At 36.6% G+C, this 18,015-nt stretch overlaps 1 protein-coding gene across 1 annotated transcript; it reads left to right on the forward strand.

The window, feature by feature from the left end:
- Positions 1-3,802: 3,802 nt before the first annotated feature.
- Positions 3,803-17,669, forward strand: LOC138323088 (nose resistant to fluoxetine protein 6-like). The gene is made up of 15 exons (XM_069267435.1): positions 3,803-4,548; positions 5,293-5,441; positions 5,625-5,724; positions 6,720-6,816; positions 7,030-7,208; positions 7,422-7,589; positions 7,882-7,975; positions 13,798-13,890; positions 14,429-14,591; positions 14,857-14,936; positions 15,266-15,391; positions 15,667-15,793; positions 16,038-16,224; positions 16,791-16,933; positions 17,463-17,669. The coding sequence occupies exons 1-15, from the start codon at positions 3,969-3,971 to the stop codon at positions 17,580-17,582; spliced, it is 2,406 nt and encodes an 801-aa protein (XP_069123536.1). The 5' UTR covers positions 3,803-3,968; the 3' UTR covers positions 17,583-17,669.
- The last annotated feature ends 346 nt before the right edge of the window (positions 17,670-18,015 follow it).

Genomic DNA, 18,015 nt, shown 5'->3' on the forward strand with positions numbered 1-18,015 from the left:
GTGTTGCTTGGTGTCTTCGGCGGCATGCTTCAGTGATATAGCACTATAAAAAGGGCAACAGTTCCACTATACAAGAAGACACAACACAAACATACCGCAGTCTCCCAGTACACTCACCTCGCACAACATACATGCAACACACCGCATACATGGGAAGCCGTCCTTACATGACCATAGCTGTTAATAGGACGTTAATAAATCAGACAAACAAACAAAGTAATCGGTTGTAAGCAATGGTATTTGATTTTTTTTTATATAATTATCATCATCCTTTCATACTAATTATCTATTCAAATATACATTGTATGTGCATATACTGCTCCATATTACATAAATCCCCGTACGAAGTGGAGGCCTTATTAGTTTTGACCTGTTTCTTCTTGTCATTATAATTATCTTTTTCTTCGTCGTGAATTTGGCAATTTCTCGAATTGAAATGAAAACCATACCGCAATTACATATTAATTGGTCAAAATAAAGAAATAAAGAAATCGTCTGATTGCTGTGAAAATTGGTTTGAATTGGCTCTTTTGGATACCGAATGCAATGGAATATGACTGGTGGAGGCATTTAGAGGACATTTGTAAAGGTCACCCATTTGAATTATCACTTGTTAATTTTGTCTAAATAATGTTGGTTTTTTCTATACCGATACCTACACTTTGCTATTTTTTTTACCAAGTGTACATTGTGAATTTCTCCATGTGTAATAAAGTTGATTTTCTAAGCACTCAGTTTTATATAAACAAACAAAAACCCGAAAAGCACTACAGCATACTTAGGACATGAGCAATCTTCCCGGGAGGTCATCGAGTAATGTTGTTATCGTTCTGCGAGTACACGGACTACTTGACAATGCCAAGTTGTATTACAGTACGGGTTATCTCTGTTTATTTCGAAATAACTGTCACATGATTATATCTGTATTATCTCCGGCGCCCTACCCTATAAAAAAGACACAATTCACATCTGGTGACTAAACCATTAAGATACATTTTAATCGTCTTACATGAATTACAGAAATAACGTTGTATTTACGTTCTGCTCACAAAACATTGAAAACATCAATTTAAAATATCTCTTCAGCCTTATTCGTTAATGCCTTTCATCATTTCATTTCAACGATAGCGCTTATAATTTCCACACAGAACATCCAGTCCGATTTCTATCATGCAATTTCAATTCGTAACCATTGTTAAGTTTGTTTATCAGTTTTGTTTAAAAATAACTCACTGAAATTATGTGAATATGACATGCTTTACACTATAACCATCATTAAAATGTTTGCGGGTCTTATTTTTACTTAATTTACATAAATTAAAAGTATTTAGAATAATTAATTGCATCTTGAAACACTATCTCTGATATGTAATGAGGAACTGATTACAAAAGCAAAAAATATTCCATATGCATTTTAGCGTTAATTAGACATATATGTGGTATACAAGATTTTACTATCAATTGGGCCCTAAGAGTAAACTTCATTTATGCTATGTTGTCAGTGGAGCTTTTTTAACAGTTATGTCATACTTTGTTATATATTATTATTTAAGCATTATCTCAATTGGCTTTTGGGTGATGAAGCGTCTAGAAAAAAATTGTCCGTCCTTTTTTGCCCCTTTGACTTTATTCCTAAAGGATATTGCGACTAAAATTTAGGATCTTAGGTTTTAATTAGGCATAAATAATTGTACGATATCTTTCGATAATGCCTACCTTTAACCTCAAACTTCTAACCAATTGAAATTAGCGTTCGCCCCTGGGAATGTTTTTGGGAGACTGCGGTCTATAAAAGTGTTAGTTTCTTCTTGTATAGTGGAACTGTTGCCCTTTTTATAGTGCTATATCACTGAAGCATGCCGCCGAAGACACAAAGAAACACACCCCATCCGGTCACATTATACTGACAACGGGCGAACCAGTCGTCCTAATCCCTGTATGCTGAGCGCCAAGCAGGTGCAGAAACTACCACTTTTAAAGACTTTGGTCTGTCTCGGCCCGGGGACAGAACCCAGAGCCTTCCTCACAGGGGCGAACGCTCAACTCAAGGCCAAAAGTGAGGCGGTGCCAAGGAAGGCATTAGGAAACATAAAGTCAGTTAGGAAGAATAGAAAAGATAAGATCCTAAATTTAGTCGCCTTTTACGAACATGCAATAGGGGCAGCAGGTACAATTTTAACGCCCTACCTGCAGGGCCACACACGCTACACACTGCATACATGGGAGGCCGTCCTTACATGACCCTGGCTGTTGATAGGACGTTAAAATAAGCAAGCAAACAAACAAACATATGAAATTAAATAAATCACAATTAATCAAGCTTTATTGTTTTGTACGAAAAATCTCATCTTACTTCTTAGAAGCGCGTTGAAAGTGGCATCTTCATTAACTGTGGAATTATCATATAAGGTGCATTCATAAATAACGAAGGCTAATGATTGTTACTTGAAGTATTAAATGATTTCTTTTGACTCTCCTTGGGTTAAATTTAACTCTACTGAAAAGTTGCTACAATAGACATCAATTCGAGGTCTCGCCCTTCTTAGTCATCACAAACAATATTACGAAATGTGTATGTGTGATTTGTAATATGTTACGTCATGTTTATATTTATACACTATATCTAACTAGAATGACGTCTGTTCCAAGTGTGTCATTGCCCAATATTACACTAGTGACAAGGTCATTGCCTTCACCCATGTGATACTCACGTACCCTACATAACAGTGTCACAAGAAAACGTGTGTCTTGTTTACGCAAGTCTTTATTTCATTCCTCTGTTGTCTACCCTCCAACATATATATTTACATGTGGAATTGAACGGTGGCCCAACATAGCCAAACGCGCTGATTTTGTTATAGACTCGTAACTAAATAAAAAAATTCTAACATCATATTGTATATATTCACATAAAATGTCTACGGTATATCTCCTCCACGACACAGAACGCAAAGCCTTCCTCACAGGGGCGAACGTTCGATTTAAGGAGGACAATGTCGGTTAACAAGAACGGAAGAAATTTGAAATTTAGTTTCCTTTTATGATTTGCAATGGGGCAGGAGGTACAATCATTACGTCCTATCCGCTGGGCAGTGCGTGCTTTTATTACATATATGTTACGAACTATACAAATGCTTTAAAACGATTTTTTGGGTGATTACAACAAGTGCGTGGTACGTGTTTGTGTCATCTTGTATAGCGGAACCTGGTCACATACTGACATCGAGCAAACCAGTCGTTCCACCCACTGAGCTGAGCGCGAAACAGGAGCAGAAACTATCATTGTTAAAGACTATGTGTCTCGGCCAGGGGACAGAACCAAGAGCCTAGCTCACAGAGCCCAATCAAAGGGATGTGGTGAAAAGGGAGACGTTAGGAAGCACAGATAAGATAAAATACGAAATGTAATCGCCTTTTACAATCATGCCTTAGGGGCAGCAGGTCCAATTCTAACGCCCTACCCCTGCAATGCCAGGCTACAATAACATAATGGTTTGGCGCATTAATATCAATTTTGCTTCTCTACACATATGACCAGTGGTGCATTTCATGAATTGTGGTAAATGTTCAACAGTAAAGAAAAAAAGAAAGAATGTGCAAAGCTGTGATATGTTATTACTCTGCTTATTTGATTTCAGACATATTGTAACAAGAAACATCCACTTATTTAATTTAAGTTTTCATGAAGTACTTTGCTGGACAGTTGTCAGCTCTGGGCCATCGTAGAATAGTCAGTACTAACTAATAAGGATTCGGTAGAAAACGTGTCAGGTGAAAAGTATTTAAGTCAAACGATTACGAGCTAGGTCACCAGAGGGTCAAAATCTTGTTTGTGTTCAGATATATACGGGTAACCGTACCTTTTAGATGTTTGTCTTCAGACACAGCCGGTAGTACCCAGGTACAACAACTCTGTGTTCACACATATTGTTGTAACTGTAGGTTTGAAGCAGTACAAAGTGTGCAAAATGAAGGCACAGTTAAGAGCAGTGTTTATTTGCTTCATCCTGTCAAGCTTGTGTGGTGCGACAACTGTCCCGGGAACAACTGATGAAAGTCTCTCTAGACCCACCGCTAGCCAAGCAAGTATTGGAACTACAAACCAAACTACCAATATAGCAACAAGTACAGGAACTACAAATCAGACCACCAATCCATTAACAACTACACCAACAGAAAACCAGACTGTTACATCACCAACGAATACAGGAATGTCTAATTTTTTCGAAACCATACAAAAATTTCTGGCAAATTCTCAGGCATCCAACCTTATTCAGAAACAGATTGGAAACTTTATAAAGTCTAACAATGTGTCGTTCCCTATTTCAATCCTGACACCAGAAAATCTACAAAAAGTCCTCAAGTTACTAGGCCCTGCTGCTAGTAACCTACAAGGCCTTTCTCAGTATGCCGGGCAGCTCGCGAACATCCCAAACGAATTACGGAATTTTACCGATGAGTTGGAACAAGACATTTCTCCACAGTGTTACAGCCATTTACAATCCATGGTATCTGCACTAATGAAAAGGGAACAATGGGCGATCAAAAGTACGTAATGCCAAAACAGTTATGTTTTATCGATAACCGCAAGGTTAACAAGTATGCATCTACATTAATGAAGTAAAGATAATAACTTACTTCAATATTGCTATTTGTGACAAAGTTTTTCCATTGTAATTGATTCATTGATTACTTGGCCATTTACAACTTCTTGTGTAATGTTCACAAATGTATCATTATTCTGAAAGGGTCGTCCATAGATTGTCGTGATGAAGAAAAAATTAGATAAAGATCAAAGGTTGAAAGTTCACAATCACCTTAATCAACTTTAAATTAAAAGACAGCTGTAACTTTTCCCCGAAGTATCATCTACTCTGTAAGTATTTCTTGAAGTGATACCTTAAACTAGTTCTCGAGGCGACTTCTACCCTATAATTATACCCTAAAGTGGCTTCTACATTGAAACTGATTTGTGAGGCGACATATGTCGTCTTTACATATTACAGAGTTAGCTCCCTTGATGGTAGGTAACCATTGTGACGTCATTATTTTGTCGGGCCGAACACTATGACGTTCCGCTCGCAAACACATGACGTCACAATTAATACCTACCCGCATGGACAGATAACACTGTAATGTGCGACTACTGAATACCCTGTAATGTTTTCTCTATGAGACATCTACCCATTATTAATTTTATTACTTTAAGACTCTTTCACAAAGTGCCATTTTATAATCGATATTCCATGTGCTTTCTTTCTCTACTTAATATAACACTATTTCTTGTTACAGTGATAGATGCCACAGGGAAGTTGTCGTCTGGACTGATGGACGGGAACCTGTTCTGGCCAGGTTCATATGACGAGTGTCTGAGTGTGAATGCTGCTGGGAAGTTTGATGGACGATACTGTACAGCTACTATCTCCCTCGCATCAGTTTTGGTAAAACACAATGTTAAAACACATATACATAACAAAATATTGTTGTTTGCAGGTGTACATATAGGGAATCATGATAAATTGTATGTGTATAATACTGTAGCTATTTTTTTATATGTACAGTAACAATTGCTGTATTTATTGTAAAATGTTTTCTTGAAGATCTCTTTTTTCCATATCTAACAGGGAGCAATGTTCCCAATAACAACGGCAGTTAACTTAAATCTGGGCGTGTGTATGCCGGACAGTTGTACCGCTAAGGAAATCAACACTGTATTGAATACAAGTAAGATGTTTTACACACATCATTAAGATTGATATCAATCCATGTCTTCTCATTTGAGTTTCGAATATTATAGACCTTGTTACCACAATGCATCACATTTTGTTTTTGGTCATCACTATTGATTATTTAGGGGATAGAATGTCGTTTTTCCTGAATATACTGGATATCAAATCATGAATTTTAGTTTTGATGCGAGAGGTCTCGTGTGGTGGTCATCACTATTGATTCAGGAAAAATGGCATTCTTTTCCGATTCTAAAATTGTTTAAGGTGCGGTGATGCATACATGTCCTTTTTTTGTCTTAAACGTCATTTAAAAAGAAATTTGAGATACCCCCGCTTCTATCCCATTAGCCAAGTAGATCGCTGCTTACATTCTGATATCGCGGCGTAATGAAAGTACAGCATTTTATCCATTTTCTGCAAGAATTACAGATTATTCACCAATGCATTTAAATGGTCTTTCCAAGACACCTGTCTCTGAGGAATCTTATAATATTTGCTTCTAACATCGTCGAAACGGTCGATATTATTCTGAAGTTTGTTCTATGATCGATTGGTCTAGATCACATAAGGATTGCAATGTTTTTAAATGGATATTTTGGGATTTACATGTTTTCTGAATAAAGGCAAGAAAAATACACTATAAACGCTATATAGACTAGTGGTCATGGGGATCTGCTCTAGGCTACTGTGTCCACTTTGTCAGCAAATACTCCTGCTGGCCGACAATTGTTGCCATTTTTGCTAACTATAATGATTTTTACGTTTGATTCACTCTGCTCTATGTTTCAATTACTTTTATTTTTACAACCGTCGCGATAGGCATCAGACAATATGAACGCCGCTTACCAATTTCGACGTTGCCACAACAACGTCATGACGCGGATTATATCAAAAAATACTCCAATCAAAACAGACGTTATATCAACATTATTTTAGAATTCTGATTAGTCTGCTAACATTGCCTGATTATTGTGTGCTGTTCTATTAAAGCTTTGGGTTTACTGCCTCTTGGTGCGAACGAACTGCAGACTGCCCAAACAACGTGTAATGAGCGTGCTGAGTTTGATGATTTGGCTATTGCGGGATTGTAAGTTGTATAATTAGATCTAAAGACATATAGAAATTTACTTCAGTTACATTATAGATGTTTACAGGTATAACGTATTAACAGTTGTACCTACAATAACAAATTATAGTCAACGTGAACATTTCATCTCTCTGCTATGTAATGTGTGTTCTCATGCATATATTTTACTCAAACTACTGGATGAGTTTTTGTCTCTAAATCTGTCCCCTATAGTACAGTATGTGGTGTGTTTGGCGTCCTGATGCTCCTATCGACTCTGTTCGATGTTATGTACAATTACCACCAGAGAAAATCTACCAAGACAGTCCCGCATGAGAATGGAACTTCTCCGGAGAGTAAATACCAGGTTAATGGGGATGTGGCGGAGAAACCAAAAGCACCAACACAACCAGGTATGTTTTTTTCAGATTGAACACGATTTGTACAAATATATCCAAATAAATGTCTTATAAAATTATGGATGTATAAGCCTTTCCTTTGAAAATATCACTGCAAAATAAATTAGTGCATGAGGAGCAAGGTATATGCTCTTCATGCCCATTACAATTGCAAAATTAATCTGACAAAATCACTAACATGACGAATATCATTGTTATATAATCTAGGAACGTTGGTCAAACTGGCAATGACGTTTTCTGTGTACACCAATGGTAAGAAGCTTCTCAGTACAGAACAAGGAGGTGGAGCTCTCAGTGCCATCAACGGTATCCGATTCCTTAGCATCTCCTGGGTGGTCCTGGGACATTCATTCTCGTCTCCCCTCAATGCGCTTCGTACGTTTATCAACACAACCAAAACAACATTTTAAATTCCATTTTTATGTTATGAATATCATTAGTAGTGATTGCTAGACAATGAACAGGATGTGTTTAGATTATTCAGAAGTATTATTATATCAAAAGTTCTATCCTTGAATAATTCATTCTTGCTAGTTACAAGCATTTTCATAGGCTTGAATTTGATGCTTTCATCTCATAACGTAAATTTGACGTAGCAGTTTGTAACGCCATTTCTGATCAGCTGAAACAACGACGGCATGGATAAATATTTGAGTTTCTGCTTCAGAGAACCCTGGTTTTATGGCAGAATTTTTGGGTAACTGGACATCAATGGTAATGGTCAACGGTCTTCTGTCTGTGGATTCGTTCTTTACTCTGAGGTAGGGAAATATAGATAACCTAAAGGTAGTGTACATATTTTTTGACGTCAAACTACTAATGACCTTGGACGTTATCGTACAAAATCGAACGTACGTTTCAAGCGCCTATGTACATACATAAAGTGTCCAAATTTGAGCGTCGTACCTTGTTCCGTTCGTGAGAAAAAGTGTTAAGAAGGTTTCGTGGAAATAATTAACTTACATAATATATACTAATAAAAATACTGTTAGAGGTATCTTCATAATTCCAACTGTTCCGAAATCAGAATGATTTTTTTAGTGTTCCAGCAAATTTCATGTATTTTATTTTTCTGACTTTTTGAGAAAATCAACTTTTTATGTCCCTGTTCCCCCGATGCAAAAATTCACATGGAAGGTCTTTATCACTACGGTGTTGATTCCGGTTGAAAACAAGCGTTCTGACGCCCTTCGAATTTGCGAATTCAAAGTCAACAAAAGTAGCGGAACAATATCAATAAACCAGATATTTTCAGCATTAATATCGAGATTAATCAGGCATAGAACTCGATACCAGGTAATAAGAATTTCATGTAACAATTGCGATAGGAAAATATTGCGATGTGAGTAAATAAATGTTTAATATCTTTATTCTGATTACCATTTCTCAATTTGACGAACATTTTAATGACGTCACTTTAAGTCCTCTATGAGCCCGGGTGATTCGACCTTGCAAGCTGACGTTTTGAAGGCATAAGCATTCATTTGTGGTATTATGGTGGCATTGCACTCATATACAGCATAACATAGTTTAAAATAATAGTGTTATTTTATCTTGAAACATTTCATTATTTAAACGTCAATTTGGCAAAAAAAGAAAGAAACAGTAGGCATAGGCTACAATGTAAATCTTACAGCGTTTGTGGATACAATGCTTCGTTTGGTTGATGAAATTCATGAAATATTGCACAAAAACATCATTAACATGCTTCTTAAACATATAATTAATGATTTGAATTGAATATGTTTGACATTGTGTGTAAAAAATCTATTTTGGTCTTTCGCCGTCGAAAACCGATGAAACCGCGGTACTGGGTTGCGAGCAGCTATCCTGATTTTTTCGTTTGTTTGTTTGTTTGATTAATTAACGTCCTATTAACAGCTATGGTTATGTAAGGACGGCCTCCCATGTATGCGGTGTGTTGTGTGTATGTTGTGCGAGGTGCGTGTCCTGGGAGACTGCGGTATATTCATGATGTGTCTTCTTGTATAGTGTTTTTTTAGCTCACCTGGCCCGAAGGGCCGGTGAGCTTATGCCATGGCGCGGCGTCCGTCGTCCGTCGTCCGTCCGTCCGTCCGTCTGTCTGTCCGTCAACATTTCCTTTAAATCGCTACTAGTCATAGAGTTCTGCATGGATTGTGACCAAATTTGGCCACAAAGATCCTTGGGGGAAGGGGAACAGAACTTGTATAAATTTTGGCTCTGAGCCCCTGGGGGCAGGAGGGGCGGGGCCCAATAGGGGAAATAAAGGTAAATCCTATAAATCGCTACTTGTCATAGAGTTCTGCATGGATTGTAACCAAATTTGGCCACAAGCATCCTTGGGGGAAGGGGAACAGAACTTGTATAAATTTTGGCTCTGAGCCCCCGGGGGCAGGAGGGGCGGGGCCCAATAGGGGAAATAAAGGTAAATCCTATAAATCGCTACTTGTCCTAGAGTTCTGCATGGATTGTGACCAAATTTGGCCACAAACATCCTTAGGAGAAGGGGAACAGAACTTGTATAAATTTTGGCTCTGACCCCCTGGGGGCAGGAGGGGCGGGGCCCAATATAGGAAATAGAGGTAAATCCTATAAATCGCTACTAGTCATAGAGTTCTTCATGGATTGTAACCAAATTTGGCCACAAACATCCTTTGGGGAAGGGGAACAGAACTTGTATAAAATTTGGCTCTGACCCCCAGGGGGCAGGAGGGGCGGGGCCCAATAGGGGAAATAAAGGTAAATCCTTTAAATCGCTACTAGTCATAGAGTTCTGCATGGATTGTAACCAAATTTGGCCACAAGCATCCTTGGGGAAGGGGAACAGAACTTGTATAAATTTTGGCTCTGACCCCCCGGGGGCAGGAGGGGCGGGGCCCAATAGGGGAAATAAAAGTAAATCCTATAAATCGCTACTAGTCATAGAGTTCTGCATGGATTGTAACCAAATTTGGCCACAAACATCCTTGGGGGAAGGGGAACAGAGCTTGTATAAATTTTGGCTCTGACCCCCAGGGGGCAGGAATGGTGGGGCCCAATAGGGGAATTAGAGGTAAATATTCAAATTTCTTCAGAAAATAAACAATGAACCTGTATCCAGAATATTACTTGGCATTACAAACCAGGTGAGCGATACAGGCCCTCTGGGCCTCTTGTTTTTCTTATTTAATAAAAAAGAAGCGATCTTTGAAGACTTAAACATTCACATGAACTATCTTTAGTCCAAAAAGTTTCGGCGATAGCATTCATTATTTTATATTTGAGTTGAATGCATCAAATCGGATCTGTTCCCGACATCAACTGTACATTGTATACTTTAGTAGGCTTACCTGTACCTGCAGTTATCGAGATTTTCCATGCAACTTAGTTCAATTTTACGATGCATACGCAGTAGGCTCGATCGAAAGATATAATCTAAAAAAGATAGTATTGTACAATTTCTCATTGCATATAACTTTGATATTCCATAGTATAAAATAAAAACTGTCGTTTTCTCCGTATCAACGTAACGCGAGCCTGTGCTTCGTCTCGGCGAAATCTAAATCATTCCTCTCAGAGGGTGTTTTCACCGACGTTCGAGCATTTCAGCAAAAAATCAATAAAATAACAAAGATTATCGTATACCAGGTATATTAAAGAACAACAAAAAACTTTGTGATTTGTGATCAATGTGTTATTATCATTTTTTCACTTTTTGTTCATGCTGAAACAACAGCTACATGCACATTACGTTTACAATTTTTTTTCCTATTAGGAAATACTAAATCATACATCATCAAATATTTGCTATTAAATATAGGTGATTGAAAAAACAATGTTATCTGCTTCTTATAAAAAAATCACTGTATACAAAAAAGCAGAAATCTCGCTTAATTAGTGTTAACGTGCAGATCTTCTGATCTTTCGATTCTCACCACCGGCGGCAATTTTTTTTCCGTTTTTTTTTTAATATATCATGCAAACATGCCTATTCAAACAATTCACAAAATCTGGCGAGGGCTACATGTACATGTAGCTATTACTACAAAATAAATAATTATATATCTGAGGATTTACATCGGATATATACACGGTCAGTATCTTACAGTAGGGCAAGGACGAATCCTTGAATAGGCCTGTTAGTTTTATTTTGGTGTCGATACGGAAAGACGAGATGGCTCCTGTCTCCTGGACATTAAAACAAACCATTTTTTTCATCTAGGCAAATAATAATTTGAAAATTCCATATACCACCTGCAAGGAGACGTCCTAGGCCTATCGCTACCCACAATGCACTCGATCGTGGTCTTATACATATGTATTATGTAACTTTTCATCGATAATTTGATCCAGGTATATCTGTCTTCGACAATTATATTTAGAATTATGATAAAAACAACCCATCTCAACTACTATTCCGGGACCGTGAAATGTAATATTGGTCACCTCAGCAAAATTGCGCATGCAAATTATTCATCATGTAAAATTACTGCTATGTACGTCATGTCAACATGACTGAAAATTGCGAAAAATGAATCATATATTATATAAATATATGTTAGCTTGTAAGAATAATAATAATAAGAAGAATAATTTACCGCTCCATTCTATACATCTGCTGTGTGACGTCATCCTCATTTTTGTTTGTTATTTATTTTTTATTCATACAAATACAACACACAAATAGAAGAAAGGATAATAACGAAAATACAATGTCTGAACACGTAATACTACTGTACTTATACGTGAATTAAGAAATAGCAAGCCTTTATACATGATACCATGCAATTTGTGAAATAAACGTGTAAAAAAACCTTCATTAAATACATTAGACGCTTTGCTTGAGAATAAACGTTTGTTTATTTGTCTGTTTGATTATTTAACGTCATATTAACAGCTATGAACTAGCCCTACAACTAAATTCAATGACTCTTTTGTCACACTAAAAGCAAAGATGCTAATAAATCACTATTTGAGTTGTTTAGTTTACTGTTCTTAATACGTGGACACTTATCTTCAGGCTGTATCAATTAACGTTTCATACTTAATATTGTTTTGATTTTATAATTTTGGTCTGTTTATGATTGTGTGCAAGTAATTCTCTTTCACACTCTTTTCTGTGTTGAAATATATATTTTTTTCTATATTTTGATTAAAACATAGATGTGATGTCATCCATTGTGATTTAAGTACAATGTTATTAGTAACACAGTTTGATATTGACCTAATACGGAAAAATATTGGGTCTAAAATAAACATGTATTAAGCTCCACGCCCAATACAAGTTTATCTTAGACCCAATATTTTTCCGTATTAGGCCACTAACAAACTGTGTAACGAATTTATCCCGTCGAAGACCCTTTCAATGAAGTAAATGCAAAATGCATTATGTGCACTGAGTATTGATTTGTTTGTTTGATTAATTAACGTCCTATTAACAGCTATGGTCATGTAAGGCGGCCTCCCATGTATGCAGTGTGTTGCGTGTATGTTGTGCGAGGTGCGTGTTTCGGGAGACTGCGGTATATTCATGTTGTGTCTTCTTGTATAGTGGAACTTTTGCCCTTTTTATAGTGCTATATCACTAGAGCATGCCGCCGAAGACACCAAGCAACACACCCCACCCGGTCACATTATACTGACAACGGGCGAGTATTGAAACCAAAACGACTCAAAACTTAAAACAATTTTCACGTCACTGAAGACTCGAATGCGTTGTCATGGTCCATTTCTGTTAAATAATCCTAAATAAGTGTTGCTGCTTTCGGTTTGCTTTGAAAGTGGTCATCAGTGCTGTCATTTTGTCTCCATCTCGTTGAGTGCCGTCGTCGCGAAGCCGTTCCAAACCTACTACGATTTCTACTAACCTGATACGACTATATCTTGGATATCACGTGACGTCATTTTAACCAATAGGAACACAAGATTCTTGTCTGAGGTGGGATAAATGTCGGTATGTACTGTGACAGTCCAATAAGTAACCTGTAGCAGCCCAATTTTAAAATATTAGACTGTTATATTGGACTGGCAAAGGTACTATAGTGTAACACTGTAAAAATAAAACCACTCAATATTAAGTCTTAATTTAAATTCATTCAATGAACACAACTGTAGAGAAAAAAAGCATGACAATGCTCTGATAAAAATGTTCATAACTTTTAAGTGAAATGTTTCAGTCGAGACATTAAGTTCCCTCTGATTGTCTCCCTTTGGTGATGGAACATGAGCTTTTTTACATCCTAACGCAACAAGAACTTTTTATATCCTAACGGATCAAGAGCTTTTTTTACATCCTAATGGAACAAGAACTTTTTTACGTCCTAACGGAACAAGAGCTTTTTAACATCCTTACGTAACAAAAGCTATTTTACATCCTAACGGCCTCCATGTGGTCTTTCTGCCAACACATTGGACTGGTATCGGCTTATAACCTATACATAATAACTATCTGAAAAACAGCTTATAACCTATACATAATAACTATCTGAAAAACAAACATTTATCTGCTTTGCTTCGAAAACATCAGTATTAAATAATACTTATCTCCACTATGTGCACTTTGTTTAAATAACTTAAAATAACTATGCAATAATTGATTTCATTACATCACTTTGTTTTACAGTGGACTACTGGTATCGTACCTGTTTATGAAGGAGATGAAGAGGGAGAAGGGGCGAATCAACTGGTTTATGTTCTACTTCCATCGAATTTGGAGGTTTGTATGAATAAACACATTTATGTTCACAAGTGAAACTCTACATACAAAAAGGAATCGTGAGTGGTGCTCTACCGAACACAAAACATGGTTTATATCAATGTCTAGATATTCGTTACCACAAAATATCATAATTGCATTCATTGAAGTGCAATAACAGTCGACACCAAAGTTTTTTTTGTTTTGTTTGATTAATTAACGTCCAATGAACAACCAGGGTCATATAAGGACGGCCTCCCATGTGGTTAGTAGTGTGTATGAAGTGCGTGTTTTGGAAGACTGCTTTATATTCATGTTACGTCTTTCTGTATATTGACACGCTTGTCCCTTTTATAGTGCTACATGCTTCGGTATATCACTGAAGCGTTCCGCCGAAAACCAAGCAAAACATCACATTCCGGTCACATTAAACTGACAACGGGCGAATCATTTGCCATATCTGCCGTGTTTATATACAATATGATTGTATTTACCAAATTATCTTTCATACCAATTCTGGTTACAATCTACAAGTATAGGTTTTTCCTATGTTTACTAGGCTTACGCCGGCATACATGTTGGTGCTGTTTTTGAACATGTCCCTGTTCCGATATCTGGGTGATGGACCGGGTTGGCCCAATGACGGAATCGAAGCAACTTGTAGAGAAACCTGGTGGACAAATCTTCTTTATATCAACAATATCTATAAAAGAAGAAAAATGGTAAATTAGAATTTTTATGTTACATATACAAGAAGTATAAAGTTACCGAACATGTTAAGTATAGTATTTGCTCTCGATGAAGTCCATAGTCGATGAAAAGGTAGATCAAATAATTGATATGAAGATTTATTCCTGCTTTTTCGTGTTTCGGTTGGGCTTGGTACCTCGCCAATGACATGCAATTCTACGTAGTGAGTCCGCTACTTTTGGTGCCCCTATTCCTGCGAGTATACAAATACAATAAAATTTATACATTATTTTGTAGTGTTTCGGATGGTCTTGGTATCTGGCCAATGACATGCAATTCTACGTAGTGAGTCCGCTACTTTTGGTGCCCCTGTTCTTGTAAGTATACAGTGGCTACGTGTTATTTAACAATAAAACCACTATAAGACACATAATATGGCATCATCACGATAAAAAGTATTATAGTTAGGCTTTCAAAGGACCAAATATAGGTCAGTGACCTGGTTTTAAGTAGGCGACACAGCGTCCTAACTAAATGGACCAACATATTCCAATTCCTTATTGTACAGAGACTAGAGCCAGGGCAATGTTTTACGGACAGACGGACGGACTGTAAGATGTAAACCTTTAGTCACAACTTAAACTGGGAACCGGTAAACTACTTATAATTGTTTTGTCAAACACTTATTCTTTCTTTTTTATTTCAGCTCGAAAAAGATTGGACTTTTTATTAACATTTTAGCCCTGCTGGGGATCTACATAGCTACAGGGATGGTGTCGAGTCATTTCGAACTGGGCTCAACGATGTTTTCTACCGATTTCGCAGCAATGATGTAAGCATTATAAATATAGCACTTCCATTTACATAGAACTATTTTTAATCCAAAAGAGAACAAATAAATAATCCTTGGCCAATATAGTAAACCAAGTTACAATATACGTTATTCTTTATGGCATTTCACGCATTTTGATGTTTTTATGCTAATACTTTGAAAGTCTTTAAGAACATTAACATCTTTCGACGATAGATGATGACGAATACAAAGGTTTTGCGAGGATCACATTCCGAATATTAATCATTATAATAAACATTATTTGGTATTTTCAGGGCCAAATTTGACAATTACTTTAACGATTACTACATAGTGCCATGGTGTCGTATGGGACCGTACATAGTTGGCATAGTAACCGGGTATGTCATTTACCGGACCAACGGAAAATACAAAATACCTAAGGTAGGTCGATACAGAAAAGATGAATCGAAAACATTTGCTATTTCAACTGAGTAATGTGTTGTGGTGTGTGGATACCTATGTTGTTGGAGGCTGCAGTATATTCATTGTAACTAAGGCAGACAGCATAGACTTGCTTTAAAAGATTTTGTCAAACGTCTGTATTGTTTGGTAATTAGATAGAAAGAAAAGCTATAGCTATTACAGTTCCCCTAAAACCGATGTTTTCTTAATATATTTCTATCAGGGAATCAACATATTGATATGGATAACAGTAGCTGTTACTGCCTGTGTAGTAGTGTACAGCATTAATGGTCCCGCTAATGGACATGCGTGGAGTAACGGTGTTAACGCCCTGTATAACGCCGTACACCGCTCTGTGTGGGGAATGTGTGTCTGCTGGGTTATCTTCGCCTGTGTCACCGGTAATGGAGGTAAGAGTTCAATCCAATACAAATAAGATCTGCACATAAAATGTAACAATTGATTCAAAACAGTGAAATTAAAAAAAGTAAACGAGTTCTTAGAAAAGCTTGAAAAAGAAATGAATTCGGGGTCAACACAACCATTGGTACAATGTTGAATCTATCCCATTAAGGATTTACCAACCAGCCAAATGTGACTTTCAAGAAGTTGATTTTGTGAATTGTTGAATGACGGACGACCGACACCGGGGTATCACGTAAACTTTATGAAACCTAAAGCCGATGTGCGGTCCATTACCACCAGGGTCAATGGGTCACCAGGGCCTGATGGTCAAATAAGTTTAAATATTAAATATACGAGTTTCTTGGGAGAAACCTGCGTCGTGTGTAAATGTGTTGTAAACTGTTGTTAAGACTACTCAGATATCGACATACACGTCAAAAAGTTAAAAACATACATATTGTACAGTATTTCTTGTTGACCATTGGAATATATGATGAAGAACCTTGAATTCTATTGATTGTTTTTTTATATAAATATTATCAGCAGTTGCTCATATTATTTGTTTCTTTAGGTATTGTAAACGACTTTCTGTCCTGGAAGTTCTTTGTGCCTCTCGGACGATTAAGCTATTGTCTCTACCTTACTCATCTAATAGTCCTGCAGTATTACCTACTGTCAGTTCGACAACCGATATACGCCACGACTTTGGAATTGGTAAGTAACATTCAGTTGAACACAGTCGACCCCACTTTTAAACTAGGAGAATTATAAAATACATTAAAGATAATCGAACAGAGCATAAACGATACCAATCATTTGAACAATAACTGATGTTTAATCGTGAATATGTGTTTAATTAACACAAAAATACATATAAAATCATTTGTTTTGCTTTTTATGTATTTCATTTCATATAGGGCATAGTGTCATGAAATGTTTTCGGGACGCAATTATTGTTAATATTTTTAAATTGAAGTAAAATAAAAAGCTAAAAGTTTCCATTGGTGGTAATGGAGTAACTTTTGAAACTGAAGATAAACACTTATTCGTCTGCTCCTATTTTCGATAGAGAAAAAATACCACTCGTTATCGGTTTAGCATATTTTATATTAACTATGCTTTAATGTTCCTACACAGTAGGCTGGTATTTTGCTGATTTGAAAGAAATTGTTTTAGTTATATTTTCAGTTCTTCTGTTTATATATGAATTGCAAAAAAAAAAAATGTTTGCTTCGTTTTTCAGATTTTCATTTTCCTTGGAACCTTAATGTTGTCGATCCTTGTGTCCATCGTCGCCTCCCTTGCATTCGAGGCTCCAATGATGGCCCTGGAAAAAGTTATCTTCAGGCGAGGAAAAAAATAACATTAATATATTTTACCTATCTCTATATTCTATCTCATAACCGTCCTGTCAGAAAGCTGTTAAATAAAATCAGTAAGTTCATATAAATGGTTTAATTTCTGTCTTGAATATAATTAATCTATGCTATCAAACTTTTGTTATTCTTTTAGAATATCAACATGGATATTCACTGCTCTGTTTTGTGTGTGTTTTTTATGATATCGTTATAATACATTGTTAGTCTAATTTTCATATTGCACAAAGAAGTTATGAAAAATATTAAGCCCTCTCCCTACAAAATTATAATTAATAAATTATAAGAAAGCACACAAAATGGCATATATAAACATATGCACAAGATTTCAGAGAGAGAGAGAGAGAGAGAGAGAAGAGAAGAGAGAGAGAGATAGAGAGACTAAGTTATGTTGAAGTACACCTAAGAAATGATATTAAA

This window comes from Argopecten irradians, chromosome 5 (genome assembly GCF_041381155.1).
Source record: "Argopecten irradians isolate NY chromosome 5, Ai_NY, whole genome shotgun sequence".
In the NCBI taxonomy this organism is placed as follows: Eukaryota; Metazoa; Mollusca; class Bivalvia; order Pectinida; family Pectinidae; genus Argopecten; species Argopecten irradians.

Coding starts and splice junctions, on each gene's coding strand:
- LOC138323088 (XM_069267435.1), top strand. CDS start 3,969: ATGAAGGCACAGTTAAGAGCAGTGTTTATTTGCTTCATCCTGTCAAGC. Junction 5,442..5,624: donor TCTCCCTCGCATCAGTTTTG/GTAAAACACAAT, acceptor CATATCTAACAG/GGAGCAATGTTCCCAATAAC. Junction 14,937..15,265: donor CTTTTGGTGCCCCTGTTCTT/GTAAGTATACAG, acceptor TTTTTATTTCAG/CTCGAAAAAGATTGGACTTT.